The 21316-nt window shown below is 38.3% G+C and overlaps 1 protein-coding gene across 5 annotated transcripts in view; it reads left to right on the plus strand.

The window, feature by feature from the left end:
- The window catches only part of SLC24A2 (solute carrier family 24 member 2), a 118155-nt gene that overhangs the window by 51224 nt on the left and 45615 nt on the right, over positions 1-21316 (plus strand). For 3 of the 5 annotated variants that reach the window (XM_057432933.1, XM_057432930.1, XM_057432931.1), the window contains exons 3-4: positions 9103-9141; positions 10226-10334. In XM_057432933.1, coding sequence (XP_057288916.1) covers positions 9103-9141; positions 10226-10334 — 148 coding nt within the window. The remainder of the gene's footprint in view (positions 1-9102; positions 9142-10225; positions 10335-21316) is intronic. The other 2 variants (XM_057432934.1, XM_057432932.1) reach the window with 1 other exon arrangement.

The following is a 21316-nucleotide window of genomic DNA, read 5'->3' on the forward strand; positions in this document are numbered from 1 at the left end:
TAGTGGAATTCACACCCAGTGTATTTCATTATGAGTTCCTGGCTTTGCTGTCCAGGTCCAATTCTTGTTTTCATATCCCATCTGTCATGGTGACTTTGCTTGATGTGGGGGCATAGTTTTTGTTAAAGAATTCCTCTGATCCTTCCATTTCTTGTACCTTTTTCACTGAAGAGAGCCTAGTGGAGCTGTGCAATATTGAAACCAGTGAGGGGTAACAGCCCTCTTCTTGCTAAATGCAGATAATTAGGACTGCATTTCTTAATGAAAGCAGATAGCTGAAACTGTAGGAGCATCCCTCTTAGAAAAAGAGCTTTGCCAGTCCTCCGAACAGAGATGTACATGGTCAACTAGGTTTATATTGGCATTGTGTGATGTGCCTGTCAAAAGAGTTGGGAGAAAAAAAAGCAGCAGGAAAGTCCAAGGCATGATGAAAGAAAAAGATAGAGGCTGACTGAACATATAAAGAGAAATTGTTGGCTAAAAGGAGGCTTACAATGGGGCTAATAGCATAGTCTATTTATAGCATGGTCCTTCTATCTATGAAGGAGTCACAGCTCACGACTCCTTCAGTGCTTACAGAAAAAAAAGACTTTTTTTTTTTTTTTTTTTCTATGGTGGAATGGGATTATACGAAAGGTGGATGGGGTTACTATGAGTTTCTCTTCCTAATTGAAAGAATTTGCAGATTGTGATTTTGGCTGGTGTGCAAAATGTCAGCAAAAGTCTCTGAGAATTGTGATTTGCAGTGAAACTCACTTAGCAGCTTGAAGGCAAAGAAATGCTTTTTTCCTAGGCTGTAAATGGAAGAGGTGGATCCTAGCCTAAGCTAGGACTGCTAGCTGCTTAAGCTGCCACCTTCCGTACTTCACCATGAACTCTCTCATGATTTCTTGCAGCCATGGTCTTGTACTACACCCTTCCATCATTCTGACCTTCCTAATTCCTGAGGATCTGTTTTCCCTAATGCCTTAGTCTCTTTTATCAGAGTGGGAATTCTCTCTGTAGCTGTATGTTTACCTTAAATATTAGGAAGCTGCTCTGGAAGGACCAGACTTTTCCAAGGAGAGCAACAGAGTCACTGCTTCTGCATTATATGTGGCAGTGGGTCACCTGCAGTCATCTGGTTTATAGCTGCAGAGACAAATGAATAGTATGAGAGCACTGTCAAATAGCAGGCTGATGAAGGAAGGTGAGCACAAAGATCTTTCTGTCTATCCTTTGCTGTGCTACATAGGACATAGTTCTGTAAATGGGGTGTCCAAACGCTGATAACTGAAATAGCGGAGGTCTGATTTAAGTTCTAAATGTTATAACTCTGCATTTAGAAACAGTGACATACAGGTCTTTCTGCCTCAGTTTCATCTCCTGACTCGACAGAAGTTAAAAGTAACCTGGCATGTGCATGCTGCAGATTCTCCAGAATACATGCCTGGTGGTCTCCAGAATCCCAGCATACAGGGGTGCTTTAGATTTCAGAGCCACAGATCTTCTTTTTCACCTCAATGCAAAGCAGAACATTGTAGAAGAATAGTTTAAAGGTGTGAGAAATCAGAGTAAGACAGAAGCTACAGAAGCTCATAATTTTTTTCTTCACTGATGTGAAGAAAACAATTTGTTTTCCTGCATGCTGGTAGATGTGCTTGAAACTTGGAAATTCAGACTTGCTTTTCTGTCCACAGCATTATAAGGCTTACTTCAATACAGTGCTGGTGTCTTATCTGCAGGTTATTCTGCAAAATTTGTATTTCTTCTTTTCTCCATTTCTTCTTATTTTTAATTCCTACCATTTGTTACACCCTTGCCAGGTATTAGACAAACCCTTAGATGGCATTTGAATGTTTGAGATGATCAGGAAGACCAGGGAGGCAGTGGTGAAGATAAATAGATGAAAACAGTTATCTCAAGGATGAGTATGAAAGCAGATAGTATTCAATGTTAGTTATAAAGACAGTGAGCCTAAAACACTGTTGAGTCAAATATGCCAAAGTAAGATATATTCTTTTAGTAATAATTTGTTTTTCTTCACACTTAATGCCTAGTTTCCCATTTTAAAACTGAGAAAGTGTAACATAATCCAGTGGTTATTCACCCAGTTAGTGGGTGAATAAAAATATAAACCCAATATGTTTTCATTGATTTTCCTTTAACTATGTTGAAGAATCAGTCTAACATTCTATTGCATGTGAAAATTACAAATGTTTTATGTACTTTGTTGCATTGATTCTCATATGATCCTGTAAACCCATAGTATCAGACTGGTTTGAGACATAAAAAGTCCAAAACTAAATTTTTCTTTAAAAAAAGAAAAAAACAAAGAAAACCCCCAAACAAACAAAAATACCAAACAACAAAACAAACAAAAACAAACAAACAAATATGTTTTAGCTAACAGAACATTGTAAAAGATACATTTTAAAGGAACTTTTATATGCAAAAGGATCCTTTACATATAACTATTGGAGATTCTGCTCTCAGAGAAGTTCTGCTTTTTAGCTTGTTGCCATGAGCGTGTGCTCAGTTCATGGCGTCAGAAGATGCAAGACCCAAAAAACACAGTTAATTGCTGAAGAGAAGGCAGCTGAATCAGTGATCTGCCCCTAAATCAGTCTGCCCTCTTCATCTGAACAGTACCAGTGTCTCTAGTCCTAGTTCATGGATGAGAAATGGAGGAACAAAAGCCAGCTGCTATATTTTGCCTATTAGGCTGGTATAAAACTGACACCCACAGTCCTGCAGCCTAGAGGTGGTGGTGTACTCCCAGTGAATAAGGATTTTACGTTTTGAGGCAGTTACTTGAAGCATTTGGACCTTAAACATTGTCCTAACTTTTGTTGGTGGTGCTTTCCTATTTTCCTGCTCCCTCTTTCTCAAAGTAGGTGAGGTAGACCACTATAAATGTTGTTACTGTTTCATGGAAAAGATAGTCCCTCAGGATGGATTCAATTGTCTCATTTAAGGGGCCAACATTCTACTTTCTGTTTCCTGTCCTCTTCTGACACTGGGACACATCAACTGTTAGCAGTACTCAGCTAGCTTTCTCAGTATCATTCGTTATTTTGTATTTCCCTTACATTTGATTTCATTCTTCTTGCAGTTGCTATCCTAAGAGCTGGGTCTGTCATTTCTGCTAGCTGACAGTGAAGTTGGAAGAGACCCTGTGACAAAAAGTCACCTAAAGGGGAAGGGCAGCTGTGCAATATGACAGAAAAGTAAGGAGATCCTAGTGAAAAGGGGACGTGAAGAGGACAGTTGAGGATGCCATGATTCAGCATTTCCTCCTTACAGGCTGTGCTGGCTGGGTTCTTCTCTACAGCTGAAGCTGACCTTGTCTTTCAGGATCTCCAGGGTGTTGGAGGCGGAAAGACAGTGAAATGGTAGCCTTTTCGCCCTTATGATAAATCCTCTGCAATGTGCAGCCTACTTACAGCAATGAGATTTATTTGCTAGTTGCAAATCGGCATGGCATCAGCAAACACTAAGATTTGTCGAACCCTTTCCTCTCTGGGAATTACTGTGATTACTTTTAAAGCAAACTCAAAAATCTCCATAATCTATAGCAGAGCCTTCGTGTACTTAGGTAAACAGAAGTTCTAGGACATGCTTTTTTGCTGGCTTCTTATAAGCTGTTCATGTTTGATTGAGTTGTAAGAAATGAGGAGCAGGCATCTCCTGTCAGGACTCTCAGTGGTGTACTTGGAATTCACCTGAAAACCTTCTCTGCCTTCTGCCCAGAATTTGTGCTTTACTTCATGGGTGATTTTAATTCAAGAATTTTTTAAATTTTGAGAACTTAATCTTGGAACACCTATTAATACTTTCCCATGTAATATTATTGATAAAGTAGCAGCATATTAAACATCTTAAATCCAGGTATTTCAAAGGTAGCTACATAAATCTATACTGAGGTACTTAAACTGTCACTTGTGAACAAATGTTTTGTGTGCATGAGTATTTAATGACTGCTGAAAGTACCTAGCTTTAGTTTTGCTTTGTTTGTGAGGTTTCTTTGGGAGTGTGTGTGTTGTTTTTGTTTTGTTTGGGGTTTTTTAATTATTCTTTTGTCCCCTTGAAAGTTAGGTAGACACACAGAATTGTGCTGCTGATTTATATATTTAAAACCAGCAAAAGATGACTTCATTGGCTAATTTTGAAATGAGGATAAGAGGACAACTTAAAACTACATAATTACTTCTGACACTAAGGTGATTAGAAACTCATCAAGTCTTTAAGCTTGAGTTATTACATTGCCATCCTGAGCCAAAGATACCTGACTTTAAGCAAGTTCAGAGAAGGTAAGAGAGAGGGGGGACACCCTGACTTTCTTACACGTGTTGAATAACTAAATATCATATGATTGGTCCTACAGGCTGACTGGAAAAGTTCTAATTCATATAAAATGCATAAAACTCTGGAATTAAATCAGTTGACCTAACATTAGCATGTGATTTAGTAACTGATACCTTCAACCACTCATTTGTCACTGCTTGCATTCAAGTTAAGATTCATCTCTTCTGAACATTTATGAGGATTGTGTATGCACATTGGGTAATTGCATGAACAGACTGGAATAAAAGAGGCAACTGATCTGAATGAACAAAGCCATTCTGCTTTGCCCAGGACTACAGCTTTGACACTAGGTGCCTGTAAACAAGCAGCTCTTAAATGCAGCCAGGTGCCCAGTGTGATTGTCCAGCTCAATGTCTTTGACATTTCAAGCTCTAACTTAACAAATTTTTCATTTTGATAAGTTATGTGAGCTTACAACCTCTGTTTAATTTTGGATATGGTTCTTGTGAACCATATTTATTTTCTTCAATAATACAGAAGTCTGTTTCTTTAGGTAGAACTTCCTGTTTTACTTTATTTTTAGGAAGGAGAAAGGTGAAAGGAAGAAGGCAGGCAAAGCAAAAGGGAATTTTAGTTTTAATTTTCTATAGTGTGCCTATTAAAGCTTTTACCTCCTTAGATAGGTAGGAGATTAGATAGCCCTATGCTCCGTGACTATCACCTGTAATTTACTTCAGGACTGACAGGCAGTGACTCACTAATAGGTATAAAATTATACACTCCACATTTGAAAACAGGCATAAGGGAGTAGCAGAAGTTCTTCACTATAAAACATCTTGAGACAATTTAACAAAATCCTCTCTGGGCTCATACTCTACGATAATTAGAAACACCATAGTGCAGCAATATGGTGGCAGCACACTGCCAGCCACTAAACATCAGAAACTTTCATTGTTCCCGTCAAAGCTGATTAAAAAAAAAGACCTCTTTTTAGTTATTGTATTAGTTATTATAGTTGGAAAAGATTTAGCAAGCAGGAAAGAGATGTGAACTCACACTGTAGAAAGGGTGTTGAAATCCAGTTACCCTTCTACCTGGTGTTGTTCAACAGCCTGCTTTTCTCGAGTTAGGAGAAGGGGGTGGGCAGTCCAATTTACTAATTGTTTCAGGTTATTGAACCTGTAACAGATTCTGCTCCTTATCTGACTGTCATGGTGTCCTTTGTTTTAAAGGAAAGCATGAGCTGATTAAGCATGTATTTAGTGGGGCATCATCTCTTAGGTGTATTACTTCAGCAGCCTTGTTTCTCAAGAGCATGCATTCCTAAACAATATAAGGAAGATGGCAGGCTTAATCTCTGATGAACTTATGTCCCTGATAAAAAGAGATACGTGAAGAGGATACTATAGGCTGTTTATTCTCTTTTTTTTTTTTTTAATTCTTCCTGAAATAAAATGTTTTAAAACTTTTAGCTGAGGTGGAGCAATCTTGACTACATGAATCCCAGTACAGGAAGGAGGATGGACAAACTCTTACATGCTGCCATGGCAAGCAGGAGAAGCAAGAAATGTTTTGATGAAGTCTCTACAAAAACTAGTGAACTGTCTCTTGATGAATCTTTTTATAATTCTGATAAAAGCATAATAAGGCATTGTGCCCCAGATACCTTTGATTAAGAGAGGATACAAGAATGCATTGTTTTCATTTTGCAGCACTATAATAAGTTAATGGTTTAAAATAAATTATAACATGCAATTGCAGAAGATTTTTTTTTTACTCGTAATTCTCTCACAAATATATGTAATGCACAGATGACATGGAATTTCTGTCTCTTTCTGATCCTGAGGGAGCTAATATACAATGGTTGCCATGATTTGGGAGCAGACTTATCTTTTCAGAAAATGTGTCTTGTGTTTAAAGAAATCACCGTGGAGTATGTTCAAAAATAAAGCTTTCACTCCCAGTGCAAAGAAACACAAGCATTTTAACCTTGGACCAGTTTGGAAGTGTTGACTTAAATAAGAAGGTTATATAAAATGTCTGAATACTACATTTTTCTACAAGGGAAAAAAGATGCTTTGGTATACTTTGCCTTGCAGTCTGTGATACCCAAATCACATAGCAATGAATATGTAAATGCAAAGCTCAAAATAAACAATAGGAAAAAAATTAGTTTTGCCATTGTAATAGGGACAAAAAGCCATCAAATACATAATGTAAACAGCAACACTGCAACTGAATTTCCCACTGCCATAGTTTAAAAAAACTATTTTGAGGTGTTACTGTTGTAATCCATCAGATAATCCAGGCACTGTAAGTATTTAGTATCACCAAAATGTCAAACCATTGTTTTCATTCCTGTTTTTAAACAGGAATTGTTTTCATTCCTTTCTGCCTTTAAATTGTATTTATATTCCAGTCTTGAACGTTTCCTCTAGGATGGAACTTTACTGTCAAGTTATGCTCAGAAACAATTGTATTACTAATCATGTGTGGAAAAAACAATTTAAAAAAATCTTTTTCATGGTGTTATATCCCATTCTGTACTGACAAAGAATTAAATTATTTCAGATATTGTTTTCATTTTTCTTTTATTTCCTTAACTTACATTCAAAATGTTCTTCATTATTCTTTCTCTTTATAACATAATTATCTTCTACAAATTAAATGATACGGTACCAATTATCATCTAGTTGGGTTTATACACTCATGCAGCTTCATCCCATTCCCTTTCAAGTAAATGACAATGCTTTCTTCAACATGAACTTCTCTTTTAGAAATGCCCTCATATTAAGGCTAGAGAATTCCTGAGGCATGCTGAATGCTTTTAGCTACTTTTGGGCATACAAAAAGTGACATTCTTCAGCCCTTTTTCAAGTGCAGACAACAAATTACTGAAATCTATCAATTATATATTCTTATGTCTTTCAATATTAAAATCAATTTTAAAATTTCCTACTTTCAGTAGGCAGAGTCCCAAATAACAATTTTTTTAAACTTTTATTAGGGCTCCAATTCTTGGCTGTCCTAAATTGCTTTTTTTAAGAGAAGAGGAACTTTTCCTGGCTTGATGTTTTTGCCTTCTTGCAAATTTTTCTGCAAGATGAATTTTCCCTCCCATGAGGGACCCTCAAAGTATGCACAAATAAATCACACATTTGCAAGTGGTTTTGTGTATTTGTAGCTAAAAGAGCATGTGTATGTATACTATATATCTGTATATACACATTATGCAAAAATTTCCTAAGGTGAACCCACAATTTTAATGACATTTTAAAACACAGATTTTGTATTTTCTTTTTCCTTCATATTCTTTCTACTCTGCTGAACGTGCTTTCTGTGATGGCTGTCTTCAAGACAAGTGTAAAATTTTGTTTTCTAACCATTTCTCACATGAGGGCAGACTATATTCAGAGGTGACAGGTGGTGCCTTTATCAGAACGAAGATCCTTTGCCTCATTATTTCCTTTTCAAGCTAGTATTCATAGCTGGGGGTGGCTACATTTTTCACAAAGAGTTCTGGTTATTCTTTTACTTATTACAAAGCAGGAAGGATCTTCTCCGTTATCAGTGTTTGCTCATAACTGCTTGCCTTCCATTGAACCTTCAAGGTTAATTCACTAAATCAAAAGTCAGGTCCTGAAAGTTAGTGTTGATGTATGTCAAAAAACTGGGCTTCGCTGCATTGGGTATTTTTTTTCCATAGAACAGTTGTGATGTAATTTATTTTCAATATAATGCACCAGACAAGAGTCTTGAGAGGGAGGAAATTATTTTTATGCCAGCTTGTGGGGAAGAGGTTATGATCAAAGAAGACAAAATGTGAGACAGCTGGAGTTTACACTGTGTCCTATTTTAATTAGTACTTCATGACTGGAGTTTAATATTTTGTGTATTGTGGTATTAACTTTCCTTCCTCAGGATAAGCAGGATGAGTAGAAAAATAACATGCCTTCATTACGCGACTTTCAAGATGTCATGGAAAAATATTCCATGATGAAAGTTCTGTGTTCCTGTGTAACACAAGTGTTAATTCTATTAAAGAAACAAGCAAAAGTCAGGACTAAAAATCACTTACAAAATTTTGTGTGTGCTTGTTTTCAGTGCAAGTTCTGTTCTCCCTCAGAAATCTTTCCTAGTGATTTGTCTGGTGTTGTTGTCCTAGGGATAGGACTTAGGAATCTCAGATCATCTCCAGGATACATCACTTACTTGAAAACATTAATTGCGTTTAAAATCTATCCAAAGTCTCATTTGCCTCCATGGCAGAGAAGCATGGGCCATGTTGTCTGCCCTTAACCAGAGCTGCCAGTTTGGGCTAAATGGCCATTTGCAGGGAGTGGTTAAACAAAACACCTTTTTTTTTTCATTTCCTTGCCTAGTCCCTTCCTGCAAAATACCACGGTAATGTTACTTCTTTTTCGGCTTTTTATTGGGCAGCTGGTCAATCCTGAGTTTCTTACTGCTTTTAATTTTTCAGTGCTCACTCTTTCATACTGGTTGACATACAGGCATTTTTCCTCTGTGTCATTTGTATGAAGTGAACATTGTGATCTGCAGCCCAGCTGCTGTGTGTGAGACCCTGAAATGACACATTTCCTGTCTAAGAAACTGACAAGAATAAAAGACTCCTGCAACATTGCAGTGCGAATTTACTCTGATTTACTTGATCACTAGAATGCTTTAATTTGAGTGGTTCTAAAACCTTATCACAGCAGCATTCATAGGATCAGACATCCATGGTGTTCTACTGCCTTTCCATTTTATGCATGCTCCATCTGACACTTCTTTTTGTTCTCTTTCCCATTCATGCAGTCACCTAATGCTGGCGACAAGGATGACCAAACACTAACGGTAGGCAGCAATTAGTATGTGTCTGAGCATTTATTTCTCAGGATGATGGTGAGACAAGCCTTACTTTGGTTTGGCACACATCAGCATTTTTGTAAATTGCTGTGATTTCTTTCCCTTCCTATAGTGCTATAGAATTTAAAAAAATATTTCCAAAGATATAATGGTGAATTTTTTTTTTTTTTTTTGTGTGCAGTTTCTATAATCTTTCGGTTAGTATTTATATGAAACCAAAGATTAATGCATGTACCATGTATTATTGCAAAACCCCCTTTTTCTTCAGGGTTGTTTTTTCCTTATAATAGGATTTTAGGTTCTTATATGTCACCAGTCTGTTAGCTGTGATTATCCTTTTTTATCAAGACAAGCAGCCAGACATCCAAAAAGCCATCTTACTCTATGGGATGTATTAAATGCATTGATTATTGTACTAGACAATGACATGGGGAAAAGAACCTCATAATATCTTTTAAATTTCTTTAAAACCACATAAAAGATGCTTGTACGTTAGCTCCATTGCTGTAGGAATCTGTGCTGCCTTACCACACTTACAGTCTTGTTTCTGCAATCAGTGCTTAATGGATTGGAGCAGTCAGGAGTATATTTCACTCTGAGCTTTAGGATTTTGCCATTAAGAAAAGGTACTCTCTGCCTTTTTTTCCATAGTTTCAATAATATGCATGTTTTCCATGTACTGAGGTAATAAAAATTAAATTATTTTAGGGATTCAACCACAAGGTTCTACAAAGAAGCAAACTATGAATTCTTCCTGATGCAAGTATAAGGTTTTTATTTTCTTAACATTTTAAGGGTTTTCACAGAGAAGGATTCTTTTTTCCCTTGTTCTTTTCCTAAATCACGAGAGACTAATTACTAATATGATGATCCATCCCCTCCAGAGATACATTCTATACAGATGTCAATGTTTAGTGCAGTGTATTGTTCAATATAATCTGCTACAGGTGATGGTTGAAAATGCTTCACTGTGTAGTGAGATGTGAGATGATTTAATAGTGTTTTAGACCTGTTTCCACACAAACAGCAAAAAGCCCTAAATTCTTTACCTTATTTTTCCGCCTACACCTAGACCAAGCCACGGCTCCAGCGGGGAGGAAGCTCTGCATCTCTCCACAACAGTCTAATGAGGAACAGCATCTTCCAGCTCATGATACACACACTCGACCCTCTTGCTGAAGGTATTCCTATCAGGTTTTTTTTTTGTTTTCTGTTGCAAAAGCAAACAAATCCTTTCCTTTTCCCTTCTCTCCATTAAACTGTTTTTTGCATTTCTGTTGTTTTCACCATTTTTTCCTGAATGTGTCTTGAATTTTTGAGATTATGGCATAGTACACATACTCCCACCAAGACTTACAACTTAGGAAACGTGTTCATTGTGGTGCTAACTAAAATGGATCACTTGGTTGATGAGTATCATAGCTACTGTTTCACTTCATCCCTGGCTTCAACAGCAATTTAAAAGTTAAAAAAATTCTATCCTCTTGTACTTTTGTGAAGGCCTTTTTTGTTTTCTTTCCTGGTTTTGATTTTAGTACCTTAGGAAAAGAAAAGCTGAAATGATGGATAATTTGTCATATGGAATATAGAAAAGAATGAGACTCTGCTGTTTTGATGAGGTGTGGTTTAACACTGACATTAGGAAAAATGCAACAAACAACCCCCTGTGTTACATGCATATTAACAGTTTGCTTGCTCTAGCCAAATGTGGTATACTTTTTTATTTTTCTTTGAGAAATTAACAGGGAGACCATGATTGGTTTGTCTGAGAAGTTGCTGGGAAAACTGTAATCGCTTTGCAACTGTGGGGTGACAAGAATCTCAGCTTCTGGTAGACTTAAAAAAAAAAATCAAATTCAAGAAAAGTTACTTGTTGAATTTGTGTCTGTAGGACTTCTCTTGCAGGAGTAATAAATGTCTTAAGAAATAGCATTGGGGAACCAATTATGAGGGACTAAAAAGACCTTTATTGTGAGGGACTAATGAGAAATTACTGACAGTGATCCCTTCTGAACTTCAGTGATCAAAAAGTATATAGCACTTCCTTGCATTTAAGTTCCTGTATGTTTCTTATTGCAAAATTGCATACAGCTTTTTAAATTGCTCTGTATCTCTTGGACAAGACAAACTTACTTTTCCACTTCTGTCTTCCAAAGCTGAAGTTGATACTCACTTTGTCAACACAACAGCAATTTTAGCCCTTGCAGACTCCACACCATTATTTCTACTCTGATCACGATTCACATTGCCTCTGTCTTTGGTTAATGCTACACTATTCACTGCCAAAGTCTGTTGCCTGTTAGAGTGCAATCATCAGCAGACTATGCCCAATCTATTCCCATTCATTGCTGAAAGAGGACATAAGACATTTACCGAAGTTATATGTTTGGCTTCCTGAAAATCAGACAGACCGTGAAAGCGGGGCCTTGCGATCATTCTGGCTTTTTGGGTTTTAAGCAGGAGGTGTCAAAAAAGTTATCATAGGGATAACTGATGATGTTGCTTTTTGATCCTTTGATGTTGGCTCTTCCTATCATTGTGAAGCAGAATTCACCAAGCGTTGCATTGTTCACCCACTAATAGGGAACTTGTGATAGGAGTAGACCGTCCTGAGACAGGTTAGTTTTACCCTACTGATGATGTGTTGTTGCAATAGTAATCCTGCTTATTCGTGCTCAGTACGAGGGGAACCGCAGGTCCAGACCCCTGGCGCGTGCGCTTGGCTGAGGAGCCACTGGCGTGAGGCTACCACCTGTGGGCTTATGACTGAACGCCTCTAAGAACCCACCTAGACGCTTGTTGTGCTGTTGCGTGATCGGTCGCTTGTGACTGACCCAGGAGATGACAGTCTTGTTCAGAATGCATGGGTGAAGGTCTTCCCAAATCTTCTTTAGCGAAGACAGGCCTTCTTCACAGGAGAAGGAAAACTCCTACCTTCACACCCGGGCTGATGGAGCTCATCTGGCCTTGTATGGTCTTCCATCAAAGAGAAGGTCACTCTTACAAAACCTATGACCTGAGGACTTTGCTGTCACCATCCTAGCTCGCTAGGCTGTGGCAGTTAAACCTCAGGTGTAAAGGGTGGGGCCAGGTCTGCGCAAGCTGCGCCTCACCTAAAAAATCCACTGTGCAGGCTGGAAGGGCTCACTCTCACTCTCACTTGTCTGTATGGACGGGCGAGGGTCTAAACGGCAGGCAACAAGGTACATGGGACACTGCAGATCCAACCTTGTGGGCAGACCAGGGCATTGGTCGCTCAAGATTGCCCCAGGAGATGACAGTCATAGTCGGACACTTCCTGATTGCCTAAAGCACCCTTTTTTCCAATCAGATTTTCCTATCCCACATGCCCTTGGTCATTGTGCTTGCAGTAAGCATGGTTAAAGCCCTTCCCAAATCTTTGCTTGCGAAGCCAAGCCATCATCATCATCATATTTGGCTTCCTTCTCTAGAGTAGGTGAGCAGACTTTCTAACTGCTGTACCCAGTAAACTTCGTCCTCATCTGTCTGGTGGCCAAGCATTTCACTTCCAATCTCAATTTTTCACTTTTTAATGGAAAATTGTAATTTTTCATTACAATCCTTTGCAGTCCTATTTTCCCTTAAAGCAAGTTCCTTTGCTGCGAATGCCTCTGTGATGTCTAGATTTTGCTAACGCAAACAAAAATAACAATCATCCAAAGCAGTAAATAGGCTTGGTCAAAATAAGAGAGAACAGAAACAGGTTGGGAAGAGCTCATTAGCAGGGTCAGGACTGTTTTGCCACATTGAAGACCACATGAAAGCTGAAAATGTTGATTGGGGTTCAATTTGGACTTAAGAAAAATTCAGAAATAGGATAGGTCTCAGGTATTTTTCCACTGCTCAAGCTTACTTCACTTCTTACCTAAACATAACTTGTTCAGCATTCAGATCTTTTCTCACGACTTTTCACCTGTAGCAAGCTTGCACCATGTTCTGTGATTCATAGGCTTTCCCCTTCACAACAGCACAGGAAGAAAGGGTTTTGAAATCTGAAATCCATCTCAGGAGACACAGAAGCCCAGCACTTTTGAAAACTAGGTATTATAATTAAGTTTACCAGGTAACTCAGTGGTGTTCATTATTTTTTACTTGATTCATTATTGTTCATTATTATTGACTTGAGTCAATATGTATTGATAGAGATGGTTGTAATGGATAAATCTTACTTAAATTACTCCGCACGAAAATTTTCTTCAGGGTTTCTTTGCTCATAGTACTTTGCTGTTTGGTTTTTTTCTCTCCAAACTCATATAGTTGCCTGGAATTAATACTCTTCAAAAAATGGAAGATAAAAGTCTTGCGGTCTTTAAATAAGGTGCAAAGCAGTAACAACCTATATGTTTCATTAAAACTGACACACTGAGTTAAAAAAGGGAAAAAAATGAATCTACTTACATTTGCAGTAAATACTGTATTTTAAAGCACAACTTTTCATGAAGAAATGGCTAAGAGACACAGGAAAATACCCTATGTATCTGCAGACATCGAAGTTAGCGTTAATATAAAAGGACCTAATATTTCAAATTTCCACCAACTTCATAAAATTCATATTCTAATTAATGAGAGCATGAAAGTGCCAATATGGGAGTGCATTCAATATATATTTTTCTATGTGGAACTCCAGTTTTATTTTTTTTACGGATATGCCCATATATGTAGGAGAAATGTGAAAAAAAAATAATCTGCCCACTTTTCTGTCGCATATTATGGTCATTAACCTTTTTTGAACCACCTGCTCATTTGTAGGCAGATTTGCCTTTCTTTTGAACTGCAGGCAGTTTGGAAAGCAGACACAGGGAGTATTGAAAATCTGTACTGAATTCACTGAATTCACTCATTTTTTTGCTGATATTTTGAGCTTTTAAGTGTCTGCATTCATTATTCTGTATTAAGATAATTCTGCAAGCCTCCATAAAAGAAAATTTATTTTAGTTTGATGTAAATACTGTGGCTGGCCAAGGTAGGTAATACTGGTTAACAAATTTAGGTGGCAGGGTACTTGAATGTTACTGTCAATTAAAAAATATGGTTGATAATAGATATGGGTATCTGCTATAGAATATTCATTATCTGTGTGGCTCTGTATAAATTTTATCTACTAAATTCTCACCATTTTTTGTGTTTTAATCTTCCTGCATACATTTAACATCAAATAATAATCTGGTGCATCATGTTTACTTTGACACACCTTTACCATGCCTGCTAAATAATTTCTAAGCTGATAGGATTTCACTGTTAAGAATTAAAAGAAGGGGTTGAAGAGGTTAAGAGTATATGAGAATATTACAAAGTACCATTCTCAAAGGAAAAAATTTTGAAAGGTGTATATCAAAGCTGACGCATACATAGGTATTCTGGTACACATTGCACTTTGGCGTACTTCTTGTCCTCCTCCTCCCGTTTCCTCTTTCCCCATTTTGCTACCATTTACTCCCTTTGCCTTACCTCATGCTGCATCTCACTTACCTGCACCCAGATTCTTCCAGCTTCTTCCCTTAAGATGGCTTCCTTAGAGCTTGCTCTCCTTCTGGGCTGCTGGGTCCATCAGTCAAAGCACTTGCCAAGCAGATGCCAGCAGCCCTGCAGCTGACATAGCCAACCAAACTGGTTTTTCAGTCTTTGGAAAAGCACTTGTAAAGTCTGGGAGCTCTGTGCTTGTCTCTTCATGGCTTCCAGATCAAATATTGCCATTAGAAGTAAAATTACTAGCTGTTGCACTGCTACTGGAAGATTCAGCTTTTCTTTTTATGTCAGGAATAAGGTTCACAGATACGTTCATAGAATTATAGTGTTATAGAATGATTTGGTTGGAAAAAACCTTAAAGATCATCTCGTCAAAACCCAGCTGTGGGCAGAGACACCTTTCACTTGACCAGGTTGCTCAAAGCCCCATCCAACTTGGCCTTGATCACTTCCAGGGGTTCTCTTGAATGTTTTCAAGGAATTATTCCCTTGAATAATTGCAAGAAAAATATGGGGCATGTAAAGGCACACTTCTCTGTCGATCAGAGTTCTGTGAGCTTTGAAAGACTGACAGAAAAGAAGTCCCTTCTAAGTCCTCTTGATAGCATAAGCAGTGTAGACTGCATGAACAGGCTGTGTGACCATTAAAGGTCACCTATAGAATAGTATTGTTACATTAACGTGCAGTGTACTCATAGAAAACTAGTTCATCATATTTACTCCTGAATAATTCATTTGTGAAATCAGAACCAATCTCTACTTTATTTGAAAGCCTCTTAAAAATACACTTGATTGAAGGTAGGAAAATATGAAAAATTACCTTGAGAAGTTTTGACTTGACACAAAATGTAGATAAACAGAGTGATCCTGAGACATGATTCCACACTCATGGACCTGTCCTTCCTTTTCTCTCTCCACACAGTGTTTTTGCCATGGCTTGTACCTGTCTTGTGAAAGCCACCTTGAAACTCTAGAATCAGTGGGCTTGCAAAGTGTTCAGCCCGTGTCTGATAGTACTGTTGAGATCAGTACTGCTGCCAGATGTTTGGCACTCTGCATTAAGGCAGGAGTGCAGCCATGCAGTGGATTTAGCAGTCTAGACAAGGAAGGCTTCCCTTTTTCAAAATCTTGGTCTTAACAAAAGCTTCCAAGAAGACAAGGTTCGGAGAATGTGCCAAGTATTAGTTAGTGGACATGAACTTTAAATTACAGTTGAAACCTCATCGTTTGTTAAAATTACAAATATCTGTATGACATTAGATTTTTGTTTGCTTTTGTCTTATTACAGAAGTAATGACCTTGCTACAGATCATTTCCTGAGGATTAAGATTAATGACTGCTGTCCATCAGACTATCATCAACTTCCAGCTAGTCATTAATCCCCAGGAAATCCTGTGACATACTTGCTTCTGCTTAAGTGCTTGTCTGGCAATCCTTTATTCACCAAGTAGTGAGCTGGACTGTCCATAACATTACCCATATGAATAGGGACAGCATCATCAGACCTTCTGTGTTGGTTAGGCCCCAGTCCAAAATCCAAGCAAATTGCACAAAAAACCATAACAATCATTGATCATTTGTAGCTTTTTTATTTCTTAGTCCTGTAACTCATATGCTTTTGTCCTCATTTTGAAACAAACACTTATGGGTTATGAAAGTGTAGGTTTTACAAGGAAGAGGGCTGTTGTTTTACAATGGAAGCAGGTGAAAGAAAAATACAGGAAGTTTTGCATGGAAGTGTCTGCCATAGTTACCTTACCTTCTTCCCTACAAGCTGTAGGCTACTTTAGGGAGTGATTCCTTCAGGATTGTGGAGGGAGGTTTTCCTCTTTGGAGGCTCCTATGGATACTCTGTTGAAAAGGGAAGCTGAGGATTCAGAGCACCAGTGCAGCCTGAGGCTAACTTGCTTTCCTTGCACAGCTTTAGCATGGTACAGGAAGAATGAGATCTTTTCCTTATCATGCTACTCCTTTTCTGTCTGCTGGTAGGTAGGGTACCACAAGCCAACAGAGCATCTTCCACAAGGAAGGGTTTAGCTAGATGCTGACTCCCTTGCTCCTGTGTGACAAGGATATAACTCATATGCAAATGGAATCGTCTGCATGAAAATGAGTATGATATAAACCTCTGTCATGCCTCAGTTCCTGGTCAGAAGTAGATATATTTGGCAACTCTCTCCTATTCCCACCTCTAGTCCTATTTCCAAGGCGGAAAACTATAGGATGTACTTCTGCAGAAAAGTTTTTGTTTATCTTATACACTTACCTGTTTGTTAAACATAAATATGGTGCTTGTCATTGGTGACAGAAGTAACTTTCTGTTTCATAAAGATGTCTATTTTTTCCTCTCACTGAATGCAGAAAACTATGGTACTGCCACTGTCTGCTCTGAAAATGAAAACCAGAAACCTACATTCATGCTTCTCAGGAAAATAAAGAATTATGTGATCCTCAAATTTTTTTTACATGGTACTGAAATATGTACTCCCTAGATCCTGTTGTGTTCCTAGATACGTAAGAATTTCCCAGCTTTTCTGTACATCTCAAATTTTGCTTGTCTTAATTTGATGCTGATACTTGTATTCTTTTCTGAGGTTTCCTGAAAATGTCAGCTTACCCCAAAGACAGCTGACAGAGGTTGAGTAACCTATGCCTGCCTAGTCACTCCATCAGACTGTGGTCTCATGTTGCAAAATGCTTGTGCTCTTGTTCTTCCCCTGGCTTAACTAAGCTGTGTCGTCATATCTGTGCTCACTCACATTGGGAACCCTTTTTGGGTGAAGCTGTTTATTTGTTATATGCTTGGAGAGGTAAGGCCAGGCAGCTCACCTTACACTGACTCTTGGGTAATGCTCACTTACTGAGTATTTCTGAGGCAACCGGAGCACTTCTATTTTTCTCAGTTCCAGTGAGTGGATGCTTGCAGGACTCCTACCACCATGCCAGAGATGAAAGAAATAATTCTTCAGTAGCTTATCAGCATAACAGCATTTTATCTAACATGAAGAAATATGCAAATCTAGACAAAATTAATAATTATGTGTGCTATATGCAAATCTAGAAAAAATTAATAATTATGTGTGCTATCGACTATCTTTGCTTTAGATCCTTCATCATTCTTGAGTGTACTTAGGCATACCCTTGGGTTGCAAAGATGTTCAGCATCCTTCTGCTTGCACACTTGTTCTTACCCAGCTTGTAACAGTTCTTGCTTCCTCTGCTAGTGCATCAGGGAAAAATAGCCCTCTGTGCAGGGCACTCCGAGCATTTTGGCTTTTTCCTCTGCTGAAGGCTGAAATGTTTACAAGACGCTTCAGCCAGAGAAGATGGGAGCTCCCTGCCAGACTCACATACAAATTAATAGCTGTTAGTTGTAATCTAGCATCTTCTGTTTATCTCCATCCCATGGTATCTCATGGAATATAGAAGATAGGAAACCAATAAAAAGGGCAATTAGGCTTACCTTCAAAATGGAGTGTTATGTCTTACAAAAGCAGATACTCGTACCTTCTTCATGCAGCTAGCTTTACAGAATTTTTGTTTGTTTGATTGTTGTGACCAGTTGAATTGCAGAATTCAGCTAGTCCAACGCCCTGCTCAGGAAGGATCAGCTGGAGAGGCTGCCTAGGACAGTGTCCAGTCATGTTTTGAATACTTCCATAAACTGAGACTCCGTAGACTTTCTGGGAGACCAGAAAGACACACAGTGTGTGACCATCATCACTGTAAGAGGTGTTTTCTTATGTCCAGATGGAATTTTCTGCGTTTTACTTTGTGCCCATTGACTCTCCTGCTGTCAATGGGTACTTCTGAAGAGTCTTATTCCTTCTTTTTTCTCTCTTGTCGCGTATTTATACATGTGAAGATCTCCCTGCACCTTCTTTCCTCCAGACTGAACAGGCCCAGCTCTCTCAGCGTCTCCTCACATGAGAGATGCTCCAGTCCCTCCACGATTTTTGTAGCTCAGTGCTGGACTTGCCCCAGTATGTCTGTGACTCTCCTGTACTGGTGAGTGCTGGACTGGACCCAGCACCCAGCTGTGTCTCACCAGCATGGGATGGAGAGAACGTATCACGACCCTTGACATGTTTGCAGTGCTTTCCCTAATGGAGCCAAGGATGCTGTTGACTGTCTTTGCTACAAAGACACACTGCTAGCTCAGCTTTCAGTTTCATGGTTCTTTACACAGTCATTAGGAAGAAGAAAGTTTTTTCCTGGGGAACATTTTCAGGCAGCTGAGATTGGTGAAGTGAGACACATCACTCTCCAGTGTGGGCTCCTTTCCTCTTTGGTTGAGATGAGTATTTTTAGTGATATTTCCAACATCAAACTGAATTCAGGAACTGTAGGTAGAACACCCCACACTGCTAGAGTGAGCAGCAGCTAAGTAGAGTAGAAAATGTGGGTTATGGGCAGATAAGGGCAGATTTATTTAAATAGGCAGAAATGGTATTTCAGATAGCCCTGTTAATTTCTGTCAGGAAGTAGAGAGAGAGAAAAATTAAGTATCTGTTTCCCCTTGAATCACTTAAGCTTTCAAAGCCAGAATTGGTTACCGCTTGAGTTTGCAAACTTCCATGTAGCACATATAAGATATGACCCTATAACAGCCGTGGAACATGAGCTGTCTAAAAGATGTGTGCTTCTGGCAAAGAGAAAATGGTATCTTAGACTACTGAAGGTGATTTTATTATAGAGTTTTGGTTCTTCTGATTTATTTGAATGCCAGTCATAACTGTATATCCATAACCTAAGAAGAAGCCTTTCAAAGTCTGAAGTATTTTACTGAATGGGTTTATTTAGCATACATGTGGGGACAACTTCATCCCTGTCATATTTTGGAGATGTTGGTCTTTCTATTTCTATAGACAGCGGCTGCACTCCCGTGACTGTAGGCTTAGCAGACTTGCAATTTTTGTTCGATCCACACAATATGCTTACAATTAGTGACAGGTATGAATTGGTATGTTTTTGTTATCCATAACTTGGGGTGCAAAGATACCCTTACAAATTTCTCAGAATGGGCAGTTCAATGTCAAAATGTAGTATTTTGTTGTGATGCTCTCAAACTCTGCGTCAATAAATGTCACGTCTTCTTAATTTCAGACGTGTTCCAATGGTTCCAAAATACAGACAGAAGGCAGCACTCATTGCTAGCTTCACTGGTAGAATTACTAGCTACTCAAAAATTGAAGAACAGGTCTCCCTTTAAAAACTGTAATGCTCTTTGTAGGTAGCATATTTTAAATAGGTTTTCTGATGCATTTTTTAAATTTATTTTTGAAAATCTGAAATTTAATCCTTGTGTTTGTTTTGTGGTAAATGTTAGGTTTTACAACAATTTATTTCTGCATGCCATATTTCATTCTTTTAACTAGAATCTAGTCAAGCTGCTCACTGCAGGCAAAATTCTTGTTTCTCATCTCCATGATATTTTCCAGTGATGCCCTGTTCTTCAGACAGCATATTCTACTTGGATTCCCTACAAAGTGTACAACCAAGACATGAATATTTAAACACAAGCATGATCCCAGAGCAGGGTACATCTGTCATGACTATGCGTTTCCATGCTTAATGGCTTCAGCTTCATTTTAAGTTTCTTCCTAACTCTGAATTTCCCTGTTAGAAATATGAAGACCATGAATAATTTGTAAACCTGTGCAGATCAGGGAATAGTAGTAGATATGAGGGACTTCCTACTGAAACTGAAAGTAGAAGATTTCCTTTAGAACAGTTTGCATATGGTAGATGACTTTATCCTTCACACATTAGTTAGCTGGATAGAGAGGAATGCATGCTGCCCTTGCATTATGCTTCTTGGACATGCTGAAAAACAGATCAACTGAAATTTATTGCGGTTGGAGTTGTATGTGTCCAGTACCCCGCAGTGCCTGGACCCAGAGACACTAATGTAAAATCCTGATCTCATCAGAATCAGGGGTAAAGCTCCCAGTATCACCAGTAGGATGAGGTTTGCCCTTCTGTATCTTGGAATTCCCATTTTCACGAATACTTGAAAATTCTATGAAGGTAATGCCATCTTCAGAGCCAGTGAGAATTGTGTTTAATCAGGCAGGATCTTTTCTGTTACAAATCAGTTGTCTTTTGGTGTCATTACATTTTAGAGAATGGATGGCACTCGTCTTCAAGATCTTGGTAGCTGTTGGCACAAGAGTAATTTACATGTGAAAGATGATGGAAAGATCAACAAATCCCTCAGGAGCAAATAACTTAATGCTTTACTTAAATTAAAAAACAAACAAACAGAACAAAAACCAAAACAAAACATGCAAAAAAACCAAACCAAACCAAAAAAAAATTAAAAAAGAAAATCCCTCACCTAAAAGTATCAAAGCAGAGTCTGACACGATAGTAATTTAAATTACTTTCTTCTCATGTGTGTATTAAAAACATGCCATTGATCACCTCCTTAAAATATTTGGTCTTTAGCCCTATGACTTAAAACCCTATAGATACTCTGACAAATTTCCTTTTGTCACCACACAAAGATTTGCTAGACAGTATGGACTGTAAGAACAGTGGGATTTTGGTCTTCATTTTAATACTGCATTAAGAGCAAAGTAATAGGCAGACCTCTATTTTGGGTGTTATGACTGTCCTGAGCTGCCCAGAACTCTACTGATATGATTGCGTAAATTTTTAATTATATTTCTAT

Source organism: Pezoporus wallicus, unplaced genomic scaffold, assembly GCF_028554395.1.
Source record: "Pezoporus wallicus isolate ANWC-B61680 ecotype Strahan unplaced genomic scaffold, APGP_CSIRO_Pwel_v1 contig_2910, whole genome shotgun sequence".
Classification (NCBI taxonomy): Eukaryota; Metazoa; Chordata; class Aves; order Psittaciformes; family Psittacidae; genus Pezoporus; species Pezoporus wallicus.